Source organism: Suricata suricatta, chromosome 1 (genome assembly GCF_006229205.1).
Source record: "Suricata suricatta isolate VVHF042 chromosome 1, meerkat_22Aug2017_6uvM2_HiC, whole genome shotgun sequence".
NCBI classification, from domain to species: domain Eukaryota; kingdom Metazoa; phylum Chordata; class Mammalia; order Carnivora; family Herpestidae; genus Suricata; species Suricata suricatta.
The window spans coordinates 46,840,771-46,859,806 of record NC_043700.1 but is presented as its reverse complement, the minus strand read 5'-3'; the positions used below and the strand labels follow the sequence as shown (position 1 = coordinate 46,859,806).

At 47.4% G+C, this 19,036-nt stretch overlaps 1 protein-coding gene across 2 annotated transcripts in view; it reads left to right on the top strand.

Moving 5' to 3' along the window:
- SCARA5 (scavenger receptor class A member 5) overlaps positions 1–19,036 on the top strand; it is an 87,160-nt gene that overhangs the window by 50,749 nt on the left and 17,375 nt on the right. For both annotated transcript variants that reach the window (XM_029938394.1, XM_029938402.1), the window contains exon 4: positions 18,132–18,806. In XM_029938394.1, the coding sequence (XP_029794254.1) occupies positions 18,132–18,806 (675 nt within the window). The remainder of the gene's footprint in view (positions 1–18,131; positions 18,807–19,036) is intronic.

Below are 19,036 nucleotides of genomic sequence, written 5' to 3'. Positions count from 1 at the left end.
GTGCAAGGAAAGAGACTCAGAATGATGAATTCCCTTGTCTGAGAGTAGCAAGTTAAGTGATAGGCAAGACTTTGGATTCTAAGTTCAATATTCCTTCCTTTCTAATGTGTCTAAGGGCCTGTCCAATTCTCAGAATCTATGAAATTGTAAAATCCCCTTCTTTTACATAATATTTTTTACTTCACACAGAGCTGTCAGTGTTTGAAACTGACATTATAAACATGACATGGAGGCAATGATTTTTATTACAGTTTGTTAAAAATTGTCATTAAAGTTTTCCCTTTTGTAGGAAAGGCTCTGAATTCACATAATACCATATTGTGACAAATGATTGTCATTGGCACGATTTCATATATCTCTTTTGCAATACTAAATATTTTTGCAATATTAAAGATAGCCAGCCTAATAATTCAAGATGCTCTGGAGGCCAATTATACTTCAAAGGAACTCTTAATGTCAATGTTTTTTACTGGAAAAGCTCTGTCTATTTAGTTGGAAACACTTTTTGCATTATCATCAGTGATGATTTGCATGGATGGATGGATGGATTAGTTGGGTGAGCGGATGGGTGGGTGGGTGTATACTTAATTCTGGTTTCCTGGATAGTAGTGAGATCTGGTAGAAGGAGGGGTGACCTGGGTTTCAAGAAATATGACTACAGGGTCTGGATGACCTGGGGCATTTCATATCACCTTTCTCAGCCTTTATTTCCTTGTCTGAAAATGAGAAGTAAATGATTATTAAGGTCACTTTCAGCTCAGTGCATTTTAGTACCCGGTGAGTCTGATTTTTGCAAAACAGCCATGTGAGAGGTCTGACACAGGGGCTGCCAACCTCATGTTTGGACAAGAGGAAACCCAGTAAGTATCTAGATTCCTGGCAAGTCTGGCCCAGATTCCTTACATGCCTATTAGTGAGAATAATCTCCAACCTCCTTAAAATACTTTATGACAAGCTCAACAAGCAAAGAAAGATGGATCTGAGAAAATGTCCAATGGGGAGACCTCACACCACTCCAACCAAGAGCCGCGTGGAAACCCTGGGGACTGATACGGAGCTGTTTGAAAACAAGCACTCACGGAACAAATTGTCCAGAAAGATAGAAACAGAGAAACACGCTTGCTGCCCTCACTGATTTCAGATAGGGCCTCATGTGACTGTGACTGGGGGCAGAATGGGGAGATGGAGGAGGATGCCTGTAACCCGGGGTGAGCAGAACCCCACTAGCCCAGGAGGGATGGACTGTGCACTGCGGGAGGGCACCAAGTCGGGCAGCCGGGCGCTGAAGCTGGACCGCCACCTCCTGGTGGTGTTGTCTTGAACCAGCCACTCTGTCTCTGCAGGCCTCACCTGTGAAACTGGACATGCGGACATAATTTGTATGTTTTTATGACATGGTCAGTCAAGTGATGCCACAAGAGGAGATAGAGGAGAAGCTCAGGAAAACAGGGTCAAGTGTACTCACAGGTGCTGGAGACACGGGGAGGGGGGGAGCATGCCCACACAAGGCCACGTGGGGAACCGCCGGGCTGCTCAGGAGGCAGACACAAGAGTGACAGGAGCAGATGGGGCACGGCCTTTATTGTGGTTTCTGGGAGAAAGGAAGGGCAGGGCAGGGTAGGTAATTTAGGATTGGCTAGTTTTGAATAATTTTGGTGGACTTTAGGTGACAGAGGTGGTCTCTCTCCACTTGCCTTGTAGCTGGTCCTGGGATGACAGAGGCAAGGGAATAGTGCTTCTGGGGGCCAGTTGGAGGAGGTGTGACTCCAGAGTGGCTGTCAAAGGCGTGGCCCCAGCTGGGCCTCGAGCTATCTCTAAGAATTGACTAGTTCCAAGGGAAGCAGTTTCTCCCCAGCTGGAAAGGTTTCTTAAGATGTCAAAACATAATATACAGAAAACAACTTTATATAGATATACATATATAATACAATGTATATACAATACAGAACACGTCTCATCTAAAACTGGACATATGAACAGTGATTGATATCAGAGGATCACATGGGATCAAATACACGACAACACCCAGCCCACAGTCTGGTACTGAGGACACACCCATTGATAGTAGCTTTCTCTCTTCTTCCAACCAGCTCAGTGGATGGCTCACCTCTGCCTAGCCGGGTCCTGGGGCAGGGGGGTTCTTCTGTCTAGGACTCCATATCTTTTTTTTTTAAGTTTATTTATTTACTTTGAGAGAGAGAGAGAATGAGCAAGGGAGGGACAGAGAGAAAGGGAGAGAGAGAATCCCAAGTAGGATCCATACGGTCGGTCAGCCCAGAGCCCAAAGCAGGGCTTGAACTCACGAACCATGAGATCATGGCCTGAGCTGAAATCAAGAGTCTAATGCTTAGCCAACTGAGCCACCCATGTTCCCCAAGGACTCCTGTCTTTTAACTTGTAAAATAGGGCAGGGCATCCAGATGGTCGCCAAGGTAATAACCTTCAGGCCTGCCATTGCCCTTTCTTGTCCAATTCCTGCTGAGAGCTGCAACACACAATTGTAAGATGGAAGAGCAGGGATTAAGATCCCATTGGGGGTGTGGAAAAGGGAGCTTGGAAGTTGAAACAATGTTATCAGATTGAGAAAGAGGTTGCCCACACCTTACAAGCACAGACCTCAGCTCTGACACAGTGGCCTGCCCTGGACAGCCTTTGTAGAGCCCACACGAGTGATCGCTCCAATGTCCAACCATGGGCTCGGCCTTTGGTGAAGCAGGCAGAAGGGACATGCTATTTAAGGTAGTGGGACACAAAACATGCCTGTTCTACCACATACATATAATTTTCACATTGGTGTGAGTATCTGGCCTGTGGATCAAAAACCCTAAGTTTCCCCACAACATCTATCTCTGAGGATCACTATAAAAATTAAAAGAGCTGTGCATGTGTTATCAGGTATTCCGTAAGTGATAAGTGCCCGGCGCAATGCCTGATGATCAGGAAGTGCTGAATCAATGAAAGTTTCTCTTATTAATTATTCGGGACCTGACGATTACATAAGCGGAGGATCCTTCTGCAATAAGTGCTGGAATTCTCTCATGTCTGTTCTTAATAATGTTCAAGCCACTTGTTTGTTTTTAAAAATATGTAAATGGTCAGTTTGTTAGCTTAGTGATGGGGTGAGATTCTAGAAAGGAGTTCCTGCTTTGTGGTGGGCAGGCTCCATGTTTAAATAGAAGAGTCATGCATGGGGGCACCTGGGTGGCTCAGTCCTTTGAGCATCCGACTCTGGATTTCAGCTCAGGTCATGATCTCCTGTTTTGTGAGTTCAAGGCCTGCACTGGGCTCTGTGCTGACAGCGTGAAGCCTGCTTGGGATTCTCCTTCTCCCTCTCCCTCTCACTATGCCCCTCCCCTGCTCTCTCTGCCTCTCACAAAATAAATAAATAAGCTTCAAAAAATTTGTCTTAGAAAAGAAGGGTCACACATGAAGTGAAATCCAGCAAGTTAAAGATTTTTCTCCCCTTATTTTTCAAATATAATAAAACTGCTAGAGATAAGATCTACTTTGGACTCTAGAAGAGTGGTATTTATACACCCCTCATGAAGTACTGTGTCCTCACAGATTGAAGATTTTATTATATTGTATATCCCCGGGACTTTAGCTTAAATGCCAATATAGCTGATACACTAGGAAAAATTAGTGGAGCATGAGCAAGTCACTTCATTGAAATAGCACTCCATTTTCCACGTGTGCTTTGAGAACAGGTTTGTCAGGAGAGGTTTTTATTTGTTCCATAACTATATTCAATTAGTTAGTCTTTGAAGTCTTTGAAGGCCATTTCCTAATACTAACTGCAAGAATGGACCAAGAAGCCCATTCAAGTATTGAGAAGGTTCTCTGCAAGAGGATGTTTAAGTTTCTAGGCAGAATCGTCAGGCCCCAAGTATGTATTCCCCATGAGCAGCAGTGATTTGAAGAAGCGCTTGGTTGTTGGAGCTCCAGGCAGCCTGGCCCCGTGAGACTCACACTGGCCACGTTTTAGGTCGTTCTGAGTCTTCAGGGCCAGTTCCACCTAAGGACATGGCTTGGAAATCAGTGCCTGCCTTTCCTATCCATCCCAACCTCCTCCCAGTTCATCTCTAGTAAGGCCCTCGTTGGTTAATGAGGTTGCTACAGGTTAAATTGTGCTTCCTTCAAAATTCCTATGCTGAAGCCCTAACTCCTCAGACCTCAGAATGTGTCTCCAAATAACTAGATTTGGAGATAAAGTCTTTAAAGAAGTAATTAAATGAAGTCACTGGGACAGGCCCTCATATGACTGGTGTGTCTATAAGAAGAGGAGATTAGGACACAGACATACACGTAGAGGGAAAACCATTTGAGGACCCAGAGTGAACCTGCCCATCTCTGAGCCAAAAAGAGAGACCTCAGGAAAAATCAACCCTGTGGACTCTTTGCTCCCAGACATCCAGCCTCCAGAACTGTGAGAAATAAATGTCTGTTGTTTAAGCCCCACAGCCTGTGGTATTTTCTTATGGCAGTCCAAGCAGACTAATACGCCACTCACTTGTGTTTTCAAAAGCATATCCTCCCCGCCAAAAAATAAATAAAATAAACAAAGACAGGAAAAAGAGAGAGGGAGACAATAACAAAAATCATCCCTGGGTAGAATGCTTAATAGACCTGCCTGTCCCTGGATGACCCACTGAAGCTTGAGGGGTGATTTCAGGTGCACTTTAGGATGACCACGAACAGTAAGCATATTTACAACACTTAATTATGACATCGTACCACTTTTTTTGTGTGGCGCATGTTTGTTGCTCCCCACCGTGATGTGAAACCGAGAAGAGAATCTGGTGGAGAGAAAGACTCTAGCATTAGTGTCAGGAGACCCTGGTTCCAAATTTTGGGTCTGTCCCTCCCTGGCTATGAGACCTTGAAAGGTTTACTTAATTTCTATAAAATTCATCTACCCCATCTTTAAAGTGGGGATAACGGTGCCTATTTCACAGGTTGTTTTGAGGATTAAGAGAGGTCTATGGAGTAACTGAGGTCTAAGTAGGAATTTCACAATTACCAGCTAACTAATGTGGGATCCAGACTGTTTCAGAGTCTGATGTAAAAGCAAATACCACATATATCTCTGTTTGTGTAATCCTCTTGCCTTCAGCTGAGATTTCACATCCATTAAGGTAATTTTGAATGTTGATATTGTCATCTGCAACATTACTCTGGCCAGCTTCGGTCATCATGATGATTCATGATTGACTCAACGGGACTGAGGTTGCATGTCACCAGATGCCATGTTGTTCAATGGTGTTGAAGCCTTCCTCTTTGTCAGTCTCCAGTTCTGAGAGGCCACTGAGTTCTCACAATGTTCTTTCTTTATCATGCCTTGTGTGTGTCCCTCCTCTCCACCGCCGCAGGCATGGTCCGCTTCTAACCTTCTGTTACCAGGACCACCGCCTCCTACACCATTTTCCTCCTTGAGTTGGTGACCTCCCCAGTTCATTCTCCACATCACTGATGGAGCCTTCTGACAATACACACAGAGCTCTGCACCCAGCACCCCCACTACTGAAGAGTGTTCATTGATTACACTAATCATGTCCAACTTCTTCAGATAATCTTCATGATGGGTTTGGTGCTTTCACTTCTCAATGAACATTTTTAAACACATTAGAACTGTAGAATTTAAATGGGTTTCTTTTCTTGTGTGTACATTTCTCCCTAAGCAAATGATAAATTTTTTGAAAAGAAAGCTTGTATTCTTCTCTGTATTTATTATCACCCAAACCCATAAGGTGAGTCAATTCTTCACATACACTATTGGGTGACCTAATGCATGAACGAAAAAATGAGTATCTCAATTTCAAACTTATCTGTAGCTCTTGGACAACAGGGAATTGAGATGTAAAGAAGCAAAGAGCAGGGTGTCTAGGTGGCTCAGTTAGTTAAGTGTCCAACTTTTCATTTTGGCTCAGGTCGTGGTCTTGTGGTTTGTGGGTTTGAGCCCTTTGTTGGGGTCCGCAGCTGGCAGCTGGTCTGCCCCTCCCCCACTCACACTTTCTCTGTCTCTCTCAAAATAAATAAACTTAAAAAAGAAGAAGAAGAAGCAAAGAGCAAAAAAGGAAGATGGGAAGAGAGCCAGCCCCTTTGTGATGCTTCCTGTGTTAGCCTGGGATTTCTATAGACATCAGAGCCTGAGACATGGGCTTGGAAGTTTATTGTGAGAAGTGAATCTGGCAAGCAGGAGTGGGGGATGGAGACCAGGAAGAAGGATGCGACCTTGAGTTGATCTCCACGAGCAGCCACTGGGGGGTCAGTCCTGCCAGGATTTCTAAAGAGCTACATAGTAAGAGCTGCAGAATTGCCTGTGTGCGAAGAGAGAGCATTTATTGACCAGCCCCTGCCCCCATAGGTCAAGTTTCCCCCCTGAGGATCAAGACCATGCATGGATGAGGTCCAGTTGGTTTACACAATTCTGAGAAACCATAGAAGCCCTGGGGGAGAAAGTGAGAGATGTGAGTGTAGATAAAGTGAGGTGCTGCCAGGTTTCAGCAGCTGGAGGTGGGTCACTGTGGCCCTGGATGGAATAAAATGTAGGCTGAGAGTGTGAGGCAGGGCCCAAGGGCTGCTCTGTCCATCTCTGCTCATCCAAGCTCTTCTATTTCTGAAAAGAGAGCAGGCACTCCTTGGCCTCATAACACTCTTTATTTTGAATTATTCACTTAATCATTTGATGACTTATTCATTGGCTACCTATTGGGTTCAAGTTCTGTGTTAGGCACTGTGTTGGTCTAAACAGCAAATCCCTGGGAGACCTGGGTGGCTCAGTCAGTTAAGCTTCTGACTTTCGCTCAGGTGATGATCTCACAATTTGTGAGTTTGGATCCTGCATCAGGCCCTGCACTGACAGCTCAGAGCCTGAAGCCTATGTCTCCTTCTCTCTCTCTGCACCTCCCTGGCTCATACTCTGTCTCTTTTAGTCTCTCAAAAAGAAATAAACATTTAACAAATTTTTTAAGGGGCGCCTGGGTGGCTCAGTCAGTGAAGCGGCCGACTTTGGCTCAGGTCACGATCTCACGGTTTGTGGGTTCGAGCCCCGCATTGGGCTCTGTGCTGGCAGCTCTGAGCCTGGAGCCTGCTTCAGATTCTGTATCTCCCTCTCTCTCTGCCCCTCCCCTACTCATGCTCTGTTTCTGTCTCAATAATAAATATAAAAAAATAAAAGAAATTTTTTTAAAAAGGACATGAGAAGACTTGAATTACAAGAAAAGATGCCTGCCATGTCTATGTCTAAACAGCAAATCCCTAATTCCACCTTTGAATTCACAGAGAGTTAGTCTCTTTCCTAATATATGTATGTGTGCCATCAAACCACTGGCTTTCCTGACATCTCTGGCAATGATTTCAGATACTCTAGTCTTGAAATGGGAATCCTGGGGCAGTCTCCTTAATAGGAGCCTTTTGATTTATAATTCATCCTGGATCTCATTTCCACAGTAATCCACAGTGAATTACTAGAGACTCTATCTGCTTGGACCACCAAAGGGAGCCCTTGTGCCAGGAGCACAGAGTATCTAGCCACACCTCTGTGGAAAGTAATAAATATATTGGTGGGGGTTTTCTTCCTTTGAGGCTGTGCCAGCCATCCTAATATGAATATCTGTGGCTGTCAGCTGGCTACTAACCAGCCTGTGGTCCATCCATCCTCCAGTTCACAGTCTGTGCTTCCCAATGTGCCAGAGACAGGATCTATTTGTAAAGGCTGGGCATCTGGGGTTCAGCCAACTCACCATTCCCGTGGGCAGGTGGTCTTCATCATTTGCCTGTTGACTGGACCTTGCGTACAAGACCCAGAACTGGCTATCTTTGCTTGCTCAGTGGGAGACACCTGCCTGTCTATGAACTGATAAAGCCCAGTGAAGGTAGGCATTCAGGTCATTCTGAACCAGAAATAAGATAAAGATAGATAGATAGATAGATAGATAGATAGATAGATAGATAGATAGATAGATAAATGGATGATAGAGCTCACCAAAATTTTACCTATATGCTGCCCTCCTCTTTGGGTCCTTATGAATGTCCCCCAATACTTCCCTTCCTCATCTGCTTTGCTTCCCCTGCCTCAGTCCTTCCTCACACCCACAAGCAGCCAAGAGCGGGCAGCATTTGAGCAACCCACCCCGCACCATCTGGTGAATGGCTGGTTCTAGAATCCAGACGTGTCCTTGCAGGCCCAGGGCTCTTGGGGCTCATTCTGACTCCGTCCTGCGAGCTGTCCTGGGATCCTGAGCCCCTCACACTCTCCCAGCCTCAGCTTTCTCTGCTCCTTTGCTCTAGCTCCAGGATTGGCTTCTGCTTTGGTGCTTGGATCCTGCCTGCCCTTCCCAGATCTTCCCCTCGAGGCTGGGCCCTACAGTCCTGCTCACTGACTGTCACATGACTGAGATGCCCTCACCCTGCAGGTGGTCCTTTTGGATGACACCCATTTGGTTAGCTCAAGACTCACCCTGCCTGGTGGCCCTGCTGCTGCACCCAGTCCCCCCACTGAGGGCCGTGTCTTACTGTACCACAACTGCTATAACAAAGTGCCATGGGGCAGGCAGCTTATACAATGGACCCTTAATTCTTACAGTTCTGGAGGCTGGAGGCTGAGATCAGGGCGCCGGCACAGTAGGCTTCTGGTGAGGGCTTTCTTCCTGGTTTGCAGGCAGCCTTCTTGCTGTGTCCTTATATGGACTCTTTATCTCCTTATGAGGACACAAAGCCCATCATGAAGTCTCCACCCTCATGGACCTCACCTAAACCTAATCATCTCTCAGAGCTCCCACCTCCAAATGCCATCGTGTTGAGGATTAGGGCTTCCATATGAACTCCAGGGGAGACACAAACATTCAGTTCACATCAGCCCATATTCTCTTCTCTTGGTAAACCTCCTATTGACCATTCCTCAGTCACCACCAAACAGCCTGATGTGTGCTTTCCTCCACTTCAGTGATACTTCACTCCTGTCTAGACCTCTTCCTTGACACCAAAGGAGCTGCCCAGCCTTGGACACCTGTATTCATGTCTTGTGGCCACCTGACAAAGTGTCATGCTTCCTCACAGCTCAGGAGGCTACAAGGCTGGTTTCTTCTGCAGGCTCTGAAGGAGAATCCACTTCATGCCTCTCTAGGCTTCTTGTGGCTGCCAACAGCCGTCAGTGTTCTTACTCTTGGGGCTGCATTACTCTGTATGCCTCCATCTTCACATGGCCTTTTCCTCCTTGTTGTGTCTATATGTCCTCTTATCTTCCTAAGGATGCCAGTCACTGGGTTGAGAGCCCACCCTGATCCAGTAAGACCTCATCTTAACCAATTACATCTTCAGATAAAGTCCAAATAAGGTCATGTTCTGAGGCTCCAGGTAAACATAAATTTTGAGAAGACACTGTTCAACCCACCACAACATTCCAATTTTAAATTATGCCAATCCCCCCCACACACAAAAGAGTTATTTTGTTTTTAATCCTGACTGTGGCTTGCATACTCAATTCCTTAAACAAGTGTCTAGGGTATATAAATAGATAAGGTGCCTGTCTTACTAGGGCTCTCAGGACAATGGAAGAGACTGATGGGTATCATTGCATTTTATGCTGATTATTAGTATAGTAGAGATAGAAGCAGCAAACCTTATCCAACTGGGAGTAGAGAAGTCTCTGGGAGGGCTTCTTAGAAGAAGTGTGAATTGAATGATGATCAAGACAAATGGTTATGGAAAGGCATTCTAAGAAGAGGTACCAGTTTGACCACAATTCATGAGGCAATCCTTTCAAGATTTCTCTTGGACCTTACAACTTTCCCACAGAAGTAAACTTAGGTCACCTGGTGTTCTGGGTTGGGGTTTCCAGGAAGTTCCTAAATCTATCTATAAGTGATTAGCCTCTGGCAGGTGGCCACATTGAATGAGAGCCATGCGGAGCCCTTCAGAAGACCAAGCATTGTTTCCTGGCCCATCACTCTTTGCAACTTCACATCCGCGGACAGTCGCCAGTGTGAGGATGTTTATTTGACCAACCTACATGGCTGTCTTCAGTGTTGGCACAGACCATCACTGAGTGCTTTGATCTGGAGAAGCCTGGAAGACCACGGTCCTCCCTTGCACAGAGGGCACTCATTGTCTGAGGTGACTTCAGCATTTCTGTTACTGCTATGCTGGCAGGAGCACCATGCCTCTCCCCTCCCCCCAGGGAACCAAACCCCTCCCCAACATTTATCTTCTCATCATGGTTGACCTCATTCACTGGCACAACATCCACATTTATGTACGGTTGGTGACTCCCATATCTGCGCTTCTGGCTTCAAACTCTTTCCTGGTGGGTCCCAATTCCAACAGCCTTCTGGTCATCTCTGCCTGGAAGTCCCTCTGAAACTTCAAACAGTATGAACCAAACCTGCTCCCCTAACAGTCACCGTGTAAATCTGCCCTGTTGTGGTCACTTCTCACTGTGCAACTGCTTGGAAGAGTAGATTACATACGCTAGTCCTAATATTATTCTCTGTACCCCCAAGAGGGGAGCGGAAACTCATTCTCTATACCTGTGCAGCTCCTGCTCACTGGGGTGTTAAAGGACACTGTTATGGAGTGACTTAGCCCCCCACCCCAGATTCATATGTCGAAGTCCTAACCTCCGATGTGACTGTATTTGGAGATAGGTCTTTCAAGGAAGTAACTAAGGTTAAATGAGGTCATAAAGGTGGGGCCCAATCCAATAGGGCTGGTGTCCCTATATGAGGAAGAATAGACACCAAGGATGTACACACAGAGAAAAGACCACACGTGAGTGCAACTAGAAAGCAGATATCTGTGAGCCAAGGAAAGAAGTCTTGGGAGAAATCAGCTTTTCTGACACCTTGGTCTTAGACTTTCAGCCTCCAGAGCTGGAACATAAATGTCTGTTGTCTGAGCCGTCAGGCTTCAGTATTCTGTTATGGCAGCCTGAGCTGACCAAGAAAGGCCTGCCTGGGATTTGTCTGTTCTGGGTTGCCAAGGGGCCCCAGAAGATGGATAGTTGTTAGTTTTCTCCAGGACTGGCTCTGTAATTCACAGGGCCCAGTGCACAATGAAAACGTAGGGTTCCCTGTTCCAGCAGCTGGGAAAAAAGATGTTTCTTTTCCTTTTTCTTCTCATTTTTCTTTTCTTTTCATTTCATTTCTTTTCATTCCTTTCCTTTCCTTTTTATTTTTTTGAGAGAGAGAGAGAGGGCAGCAGAGAGAGAGAGAGGGAGAGAGAGAACCCACGGCAGAGAAAGAAGTGGGACTCATCCAAAGTGGGGCTTGAGCTCACTCAATGTGGGACTCCAACTCCTGAACCGTGAGATCATGACCTAAGCCAAAGTCAGATGCTTAACCAACTGAGCTGCCCAGACACCCAAAGTTGTTTCTTTTCTTCTATTATCTCTTGGCCTGCTGGTTTTTATTTGCTGTTTACAATGATAATACCAGGCACAAGGATGCTCCCGCATGAGTACAGATCCTCCTGGAACTGACTGGACCCTGACGTCCCCATGGGGGCAGGGGCCCCTGGGTGGGAGTGGGAGACTTCATCCCAGGCTAGCAGGAGGTCGGGCTGCACATAGGCTGAGGGGCCAATGTCCTATCAGACTTCACTCAAAGAAAAAATTATCAGAAGTTCAAAATGGTGACAGCAAAGCATAAACCTCCCAGTACAGTCCCCTTCTGAGGCTGGAGCCCTGTGGGACTGCACAGGTAACATGCCTGAGGCTGGCCCTGGTCTCCTCCTGTGTCTTGGAGCCAGGGGAACCCTAAGAAAGGTGTGTATCACTTTAAACCATAAAGCTCTACTGATAACCTCATTGTTATGCATTCTGGAGGACTATTAAGCTCCATTTTGTTAAAGTTTATTTATTTTGAGAGAGAGGAGAGAGAGAGAGAACAGACGCATAAGCATGGGAGGGCAGAGAGAGAGAGGGAGAGAGAATATCCTAAGCAGGCACCACGCTGTCAGCGAAGAGCCTGATGAAGGGCTTGAAACCATGAGCCATGAGACCACATGTGAGATGAAACCAAGAGTCAGATGCTTAATGAACTGAGCCACCCAGGTGCCCCTAGTCTCCCCTTTTAAATTCATTTTCTGTTAAACGCATATGCATCAGAGCTCAGCAAATTCAAGCCAGCTCTGCAGACCCCCTGAAAGAAGCCTCTCCCTCTTTCTCTTGGTGCTTATAACAACAAGCTCACTTTGTAGTTTCGTTTCAGCCCCATTCTTTCCCACACTGTGCCCTTAACACAATCTCTGACTTCTTATACCCTCCAGGACACTAGCTTCTTCCAGTGTCCCTGGCCTAAATGAAGACAAGGCAGTAGCCCTGTGTGGGGCAACAAAAGAAGTGTGGACTCCTAGAGCAGGGTGGCCTTGAGCTGGTTACTTAATCTCTCCAGTGTTGGAATTTTCTTCAATAAAATGGTGATACTATCAGCCTGCAGGCTTGGCAGGACCGCCAGGGAACTGCATGGCATCTGGCAGTGTTCTAGCACTTGCTCCTCCCCCACCCTGCGGGTCGCCCTCCCCCAAGCTGCTCAGATGCCACTTCACTTCCTGCTCTCCCAGCCACAAACTCGTCCTCCTCTGAGTGGGCTGGAGTAGCACCTGGGTGCTCAGGTGGCCTGCCAGTGTGTCCCAACAGCGCTCCCCTGCCAAGACACGGGACAGGGGCTCTATGGTAGGAAACGGGGTAGAGCCAGCGGGACCTTCAGAATCTGAGCAGCCACAGCCTGCTTTTGGGCTCTGCCACCTTCGTGAGCGTCTTCGTCTGAAAATGCGCCTAATAATTCCTACTTCACCGGGTCGTTGGAAAGAGCGAATGAAATAACTTCAGTAAGAGATGAGAACGGAGTTTGGCACACAGCAGGTCCTTAGTAAACATCATCTCCTGCCCTCCTTCCCCATATAGATCTTGGAGTTCAGCTAGTGACTGACTCTCCCAGCAGTAGGTGTCAAGGACAGTGTGCTGGATTAGGGGACACAGGACCCCAATTCATCCTTACTTGATACTTCTGTCAATCTCTTGACTTCTCAGAGCCTCTTTCTTTTTCATCCTTAGATTAGATTATAATTACTTGCTCTGCCTACCTCCCAAGGTTAGTTATGTTGAAAATTAAGAGGTGATGGGTGTGAACTTTTATACGAAGATAAAGGGTTATTGACACCACTGCCCCTGGTTTCGGCCACTAAACACCAAACAGAATGCTTAGCTTCCTTCCTCCCCGTCCACACACGGACCTTAGGGCTTGCTGGCATTGCAAGTATGCCCAGATGCAATTGGGGAAGACAGCCTCTGTGGCCAGTCACATCTGGAACACCTTCACTGAACTGGCACATAATATTTTTTTCATGAATATAAAGGACAACTAGGGAACAGACGGCTCACCTGGGGCTGGGAAGTGGGTGGGGAGGCAATACTCAATTGCTGTGCAGGTAACAAGGCTGCAGGAGGTGTATGTGTGCAAGCCTCCTAGCCCAGGACATGGCCTGAGGCAGGCATTAATGCATCCATCGTGTATTACTACAGTATCACATGCATTAACACATTCATTAGGATTCAGCCCTCAATACTGATTTGAGTCAGTAGTGCATTTGAATGTCTACATGATTCCTGCTGAGCAGCCTGACTCCAGCCTGAGTTTACGATGGGGAACTCACTATCTTCAAAAGCTTATTCCATATTTATATGTCTTTGTTTAAAAAAAAAATTGTTCGGTGACTTCCATCCTTTTAGCAATACCACAAACTGGTCAAGAGCCAGGAGCTCTGGACCCAAACTGATCAGGGCCTAAAGTCAGTCTCCTCCCTCTATTGGCTATGTGACTTTGTGAGTTATTCAACCTCTCTGTGCATCAGGTTCTTCGTTTGGAATATGATGATAATAGTAATATTTATCTCATAGGGTAGTTACATGTGATGACACTTAGGATAGTGCAGGCACATGGTAAGTTCTCGGGAAATGCCACTCATTACTATTACTCTATGATTTCTTGTTCCCTTTGAAAGTATAAAAGTTGAAGAATAATGAAAACACATTAAAAGAAAACACACCAGACAGAGAGATAGATGAACTGTTTGCATAAACATGAATTAAGAGAGTCACACTCAAGGAAGAATTGTTCCCTGTTGAGGACAGCAAACATCTGGAAGGAATTAAATGGGGGAAGAGGGTGGGAGGTGGTGGTGGTGTAGGCTGAGAACACACTGTGACTGTTGGAAGGAGATAATTCATTTTTGGGGTGGGTATGTGATCCCGAAAAATGGAGGCTCCTCTGGGCTTCTACAGTATGATGTGGTGCCCCGGAGAAGATGTACCCCTTCAAATCATTTCTGTTCTGATTAGCCTAGGTACCTAAAATGTCTAAACCACTCCTTTGAGCTAACGCATTCCCTTGCAAAGGCCTCTTCTAAAATGCACGTATACTAACACAGAAAATAACAAGGTACCGGTTTACATCTGTGAAATTAACAATATGAAGATCATTACACTCTGTTGCACTGAGTATCTGCCATGTTTAAAGTGGCATTTAAAAATCTATAACGTGCCTATAAATAGGCACAACTTTGGGGGAAGTGATTTGGCCAGAGTTTTTCAGAATCACAAAAATGTTTATACCTTTTGATCTACTAATCCAACTTCTGGGAATTTGTTGTTAGGAAGACTTTCAAAACAAGGAGAGACCTTTCTGCATTTATTTTGCTTTGATTGAAAACAATTTTTAATGGCAAGAAAATGGGTAAATTACCACACTTCCCCTTGCTGGGCTCTACGGGGCCACCAACATTATAAAAGACAGACAGTAGGATGGGAAGATGTTTATGAAATAATCATATTAGGGGGAAAAAACCCCAACTCAGAAGTCAAATTGTAAAGATTGGGGATGCCTAGGAATGGAGCAAGAAAAAGAAAACAGAAGAAAAACCAGGATGCTTTGTTGGAGGCTGTGGGATTGTGGAAGAATGTTTTCTTTCTTTTATTTGGGTGTCTGTTTATACTGGTTGTGCAATGAACAATAAGAAAAGACCCAAATAAACTTTCAGGGACAGGGTAGCTGACTGTCAACCATACCGCATGGGCAAGTTTCAGCCCAGTTTTCTGGGCAGAGAGAAGGCCCTCGAGCCGGCGGGTTCTAAGAGGGAGGCTGATGGGTGAGGCCAGGGCCCTCTGAGGGCCCAGGGCACCCATCAGGCACAGGTACCACCTCAGAGGCGAGGAGTGACCAGGCAGCTTGCAGAGGGTGGGAGTAAAGGAGACCGCCTCCTCATGGGGCTGCTTCTGGCAGACCTGAAACTCAAGACGAGCAGGTTGCTCTGTTCCCCTGGGCCACTCACAATCCCAGCTCCAATCCAGAGTTTGCAAAGCTCAGAGTGTTCTTACTGCATCTGAGAAGCTGCAGTGTCTCTCTGAACCCCAGGGGCATTGTGGGGAGGGAGTGACACTAAATTACCCGGCTTTCTGTTTTCCAATCACCCTCTTTCTAATACTTGCCAACCAATCTGGTCGAATATAGGACAAACAGCCCCGTTTTTAAATCAAATCCTGGCCTCTGATGATTTTTTTAAGTAGACAATTCCTGTGGTTGTGACTGGGTCATGGATTCATTTCCCCAGAACCTTTACTTGTATTGACAACTTTGTTAGCTAAGCTTCCAGAGCATGGGGCAGTGGCATGAACCATTGGACCAGGAGGCAGGATGCATGCCTTAGGGCAGTTCACTTATACTCTCCTGTCTTTCCATCTGCAAATTGGGGGAAATTTTTCACCAAAGCCTGCATAGACCCAAATCCAATGACCAAAATCCACAAAGCCCAGATGAAGCTAAACATGGCCCAATTTGGGCCACATGAGCAGTCTCATGCTGAGAATGAAGGAGATGATTCTTCCACCATACTTTGTCCAGTCTGTCCACACCCTAGGAAGGCACACTTAGATCAAGTGCCACCTCCAAGGGCATGCTGACACCCTGGAGTGTGTGTAGACGAGGCAGCCAAGATATATGGAGGGAGGCTTAGAACCTAGTCATGAGAGAACAGAGAAAGACAGTACAGATTTCAAACCAGAAATTTGGAAGTTCTGAAGAGTTGTCTTGTGGGAAAAAATATTTCACTAACTCTATATGACCCCAAAAGGCAGGATCAGTGGATGGAAAGGACAGGAAGGCAGATTTCCAGTCTGAATAGAATGCAGAACATTGCAACAGTTAGAAGTAACAGAAGGCAGAAAAACAGGTATACGCAGAGGCTGGGTGACCACCTGGCATGTGATCTCCTTGGAGATCAAAGTTGTGCACGAGGGAGACGTTGAGTTGGGGACTCTAAGGTTAGTGCCGTAGATCTCTGAATCTAATCTGAAGTGACTCAGCTCCTCCAGAGTGGCCACCACAGATGCTATGCGCCTCCAGAAGCATCACCAAAGGATGGCTCAAACACCTGAACACCCTGTCTGGCCCCCTCCCACCTGAGGTTCTGGGAGAGAGCTATTCTATCTCAATTTCTCTTTGTGTGAACAGGCTGTGGACAAAGTTTCTTGCTCTCCCCATTCCACGATTTCCAAGACAGAATTTTCACTGTGCCTCATCTGCCCCCAACTCCTACCCTGTCCCACACCAGTTTCCATTTTCTAGTGTGCAGAGCAGAGGTGTGTGCAGCCAGCGACAGCGCACAGCAAACCAGCACCCTAGACTTCCAGGTGTGTACTGAACCTGAGTCAGCAAAGTCCACAAGCTACAGGAGACACCACATGCTAGAGTGTAATTATTAAGATGTATAGCCTTAAAATTGTGAAATAACTGCTTATAAGCAAAAAAGGGGAGCCTCTCTAAAAGAAAAGGGTGAAAAGTCACTGAGATGGGTTGTTTGCTTGAGGAGGGAAATAGAGGATTTGGGGAAAGGATTGGAGGAGGCAGAGAGGGGAGGGTATGAATATAAAAGCATCTAGATGTACCTGGGGCCCTTGGCACAGCAGGTGAGCAGGGGTGGGGGTTGTGAGCCTGGACTCAGGAGGCTGGGAAATACAGTGTTGCCTAGAGCCTGGCTGAGCCAGCTTGCTGCTGGTGTGCTCCCTTCAAAAAGTTCTGGGGCGGACTTGTAGGGAAGCACCCTCGTTCTGGAGCAAGCCCAGAGTTTCCTGAGTTGATATCCTGGCTTCGGGACTTACTTGCTGTTCTATTTTGGGGAATTTTAGCAGCTCTAACCTGAAGGGGGGATAATAGTGGTACCAGCCTCCTAAAGTCGAGGGGATAACATTCAATATATTAGGCCTAGCCTCATAAAACTGCTGATATCTGGCCATTTTCAACATATTTAGAAACGGCAATGCCATATGGATGGACCTTATCCATATGGTTAGTGGAGTTCACCTGGTCTGCACCTTAGAATTATCTTGGGCTCTTTTAAAAATTCCAAATCCCAGGGGCGCCTGAGTGGCTCAGTCGGTTAAGCCTCCGACTCGGGCTCATGTCAGATCTCACGTTCGTGGGTTCGAGCCCCGCATCAGGCTCTGTGCTGACATCCAGCTCAGAGCCTGGAGCCTGTGTCTGGTTCTGTGTCTCCTCCTCTCTCTGCCCCTCCTCCTCTCATGCTCTGTCTCTCTCTGTATTAAAAATAAATAAAACATTAAAAAAATTTTAAAAATTTCCAAATCCCGAGGCGCCTGGATAGCTCAGTCGGTTGACTGGTTGACTTCGGCTCAGGTAGTAATTTGGCGGTTCCTGGGTTCGAGCCTGGAATCCGGCTCTGTGCTGACAGCTCAAAGCCTGGAGCCTGTTTCCGGGTCTGTGCCTGCCTCTTTCTCTCTCTCCCCCTCCCCCATTCATACTCTGTCTCTCTCTGTCTCAAAAATAAATAAACTATATAAAAAATTTTATTAAAAAAATTCCAAATTCCAGGTCACACCCCAGACCAGGTCAATCACAATTTTTGTGGGCGGAACATCTCACCAGGTGACTTTAATGGGCAGACAAGGTTGGGAACTCGTGGCTTAGCTCAATATGCGGGATCTACTGAGGCCCTCAACCTTAGCCGCCCTCTGCTTTCCCTTCATTGAGCGCCTTCTGGATGCTAGGCTCCGGCTGGGCCTGCCTCCTGGGTCCTGGGACCCTCCCAGCGGAGCTCATACCTCTCCCCCTCCTCCTCTGCAGTGTCCAGGCCCCGGAGCTCCCCAGACGACCTGAAGGCGCTGACTCGGAACGTGAACCGGCTGAACGAGAGCTTCCGGGACTTGCAGCTGCGGCTGCTCCAGGCTCCGCTGCAGGCGGACCTGACGGAGCAGGTGTGGAAGGTGCAGGACGCGCTGCAGAACCAGTCGGACTCGCTGCTGGCGCTTGCGGGCGCGGTGCAGCGGCTGGAGGGTGCGCTGTGGGGGCTGCAGGCGCAGGCGGCGCAGACCGAGCAGGCGGTGGCCCTGCTGCGGGACCACACCGGGCAGCAGAGCGACGCGACGCAGCTGGAGCTCTACCAGCTGCAGGTGGAGAGCAACCGCAGCCAGCTGCTGCTACGGCGCCACGCGGGCCTGCTGGACGGGCTGGCGCACCGGGTGGGCGTCCTGGGCGAGGAGCTGGCCGACGTGGGCGGCGCGCTGCGCGGCCTCAACCGCAGCTTGTCCTACGACGTGGCCCTGCACAGCACGCGGCTGCAGGACCTGCAGGTGCTCGTGAGCAACGCCAGCGAGGACACGCGCCGCATGCGGCTGGTGCACATGGGCATGGAGCTGCAGCTCAAACAGGAGCTGGCCATGCTCAACACCGTCACCGAGGACCTACGTCTCAAAGACTGGGAGCACTCCATCGCGCTGAGGAACATCTCCCTCGCCAAAGGTACCCCCCTGGCCCACCAGAGCCCCATCCCGGCCCCTGTTGTCTGGGCCCCACCGTTACAGGCTTTCTTCCAGGGCTCAGAAGTCCCCCTAAGACCCCGAATCCACTCGCCATTGAGAGTTGGTGCCCTTTTATTAAATCTTGCCCAATAGGACCCTGAAACTTTATGCCCACAAGACCTATGGCCATTTATGGGTATGTGTAGGTCTCTCCCTTGGGTAACCCTAAGC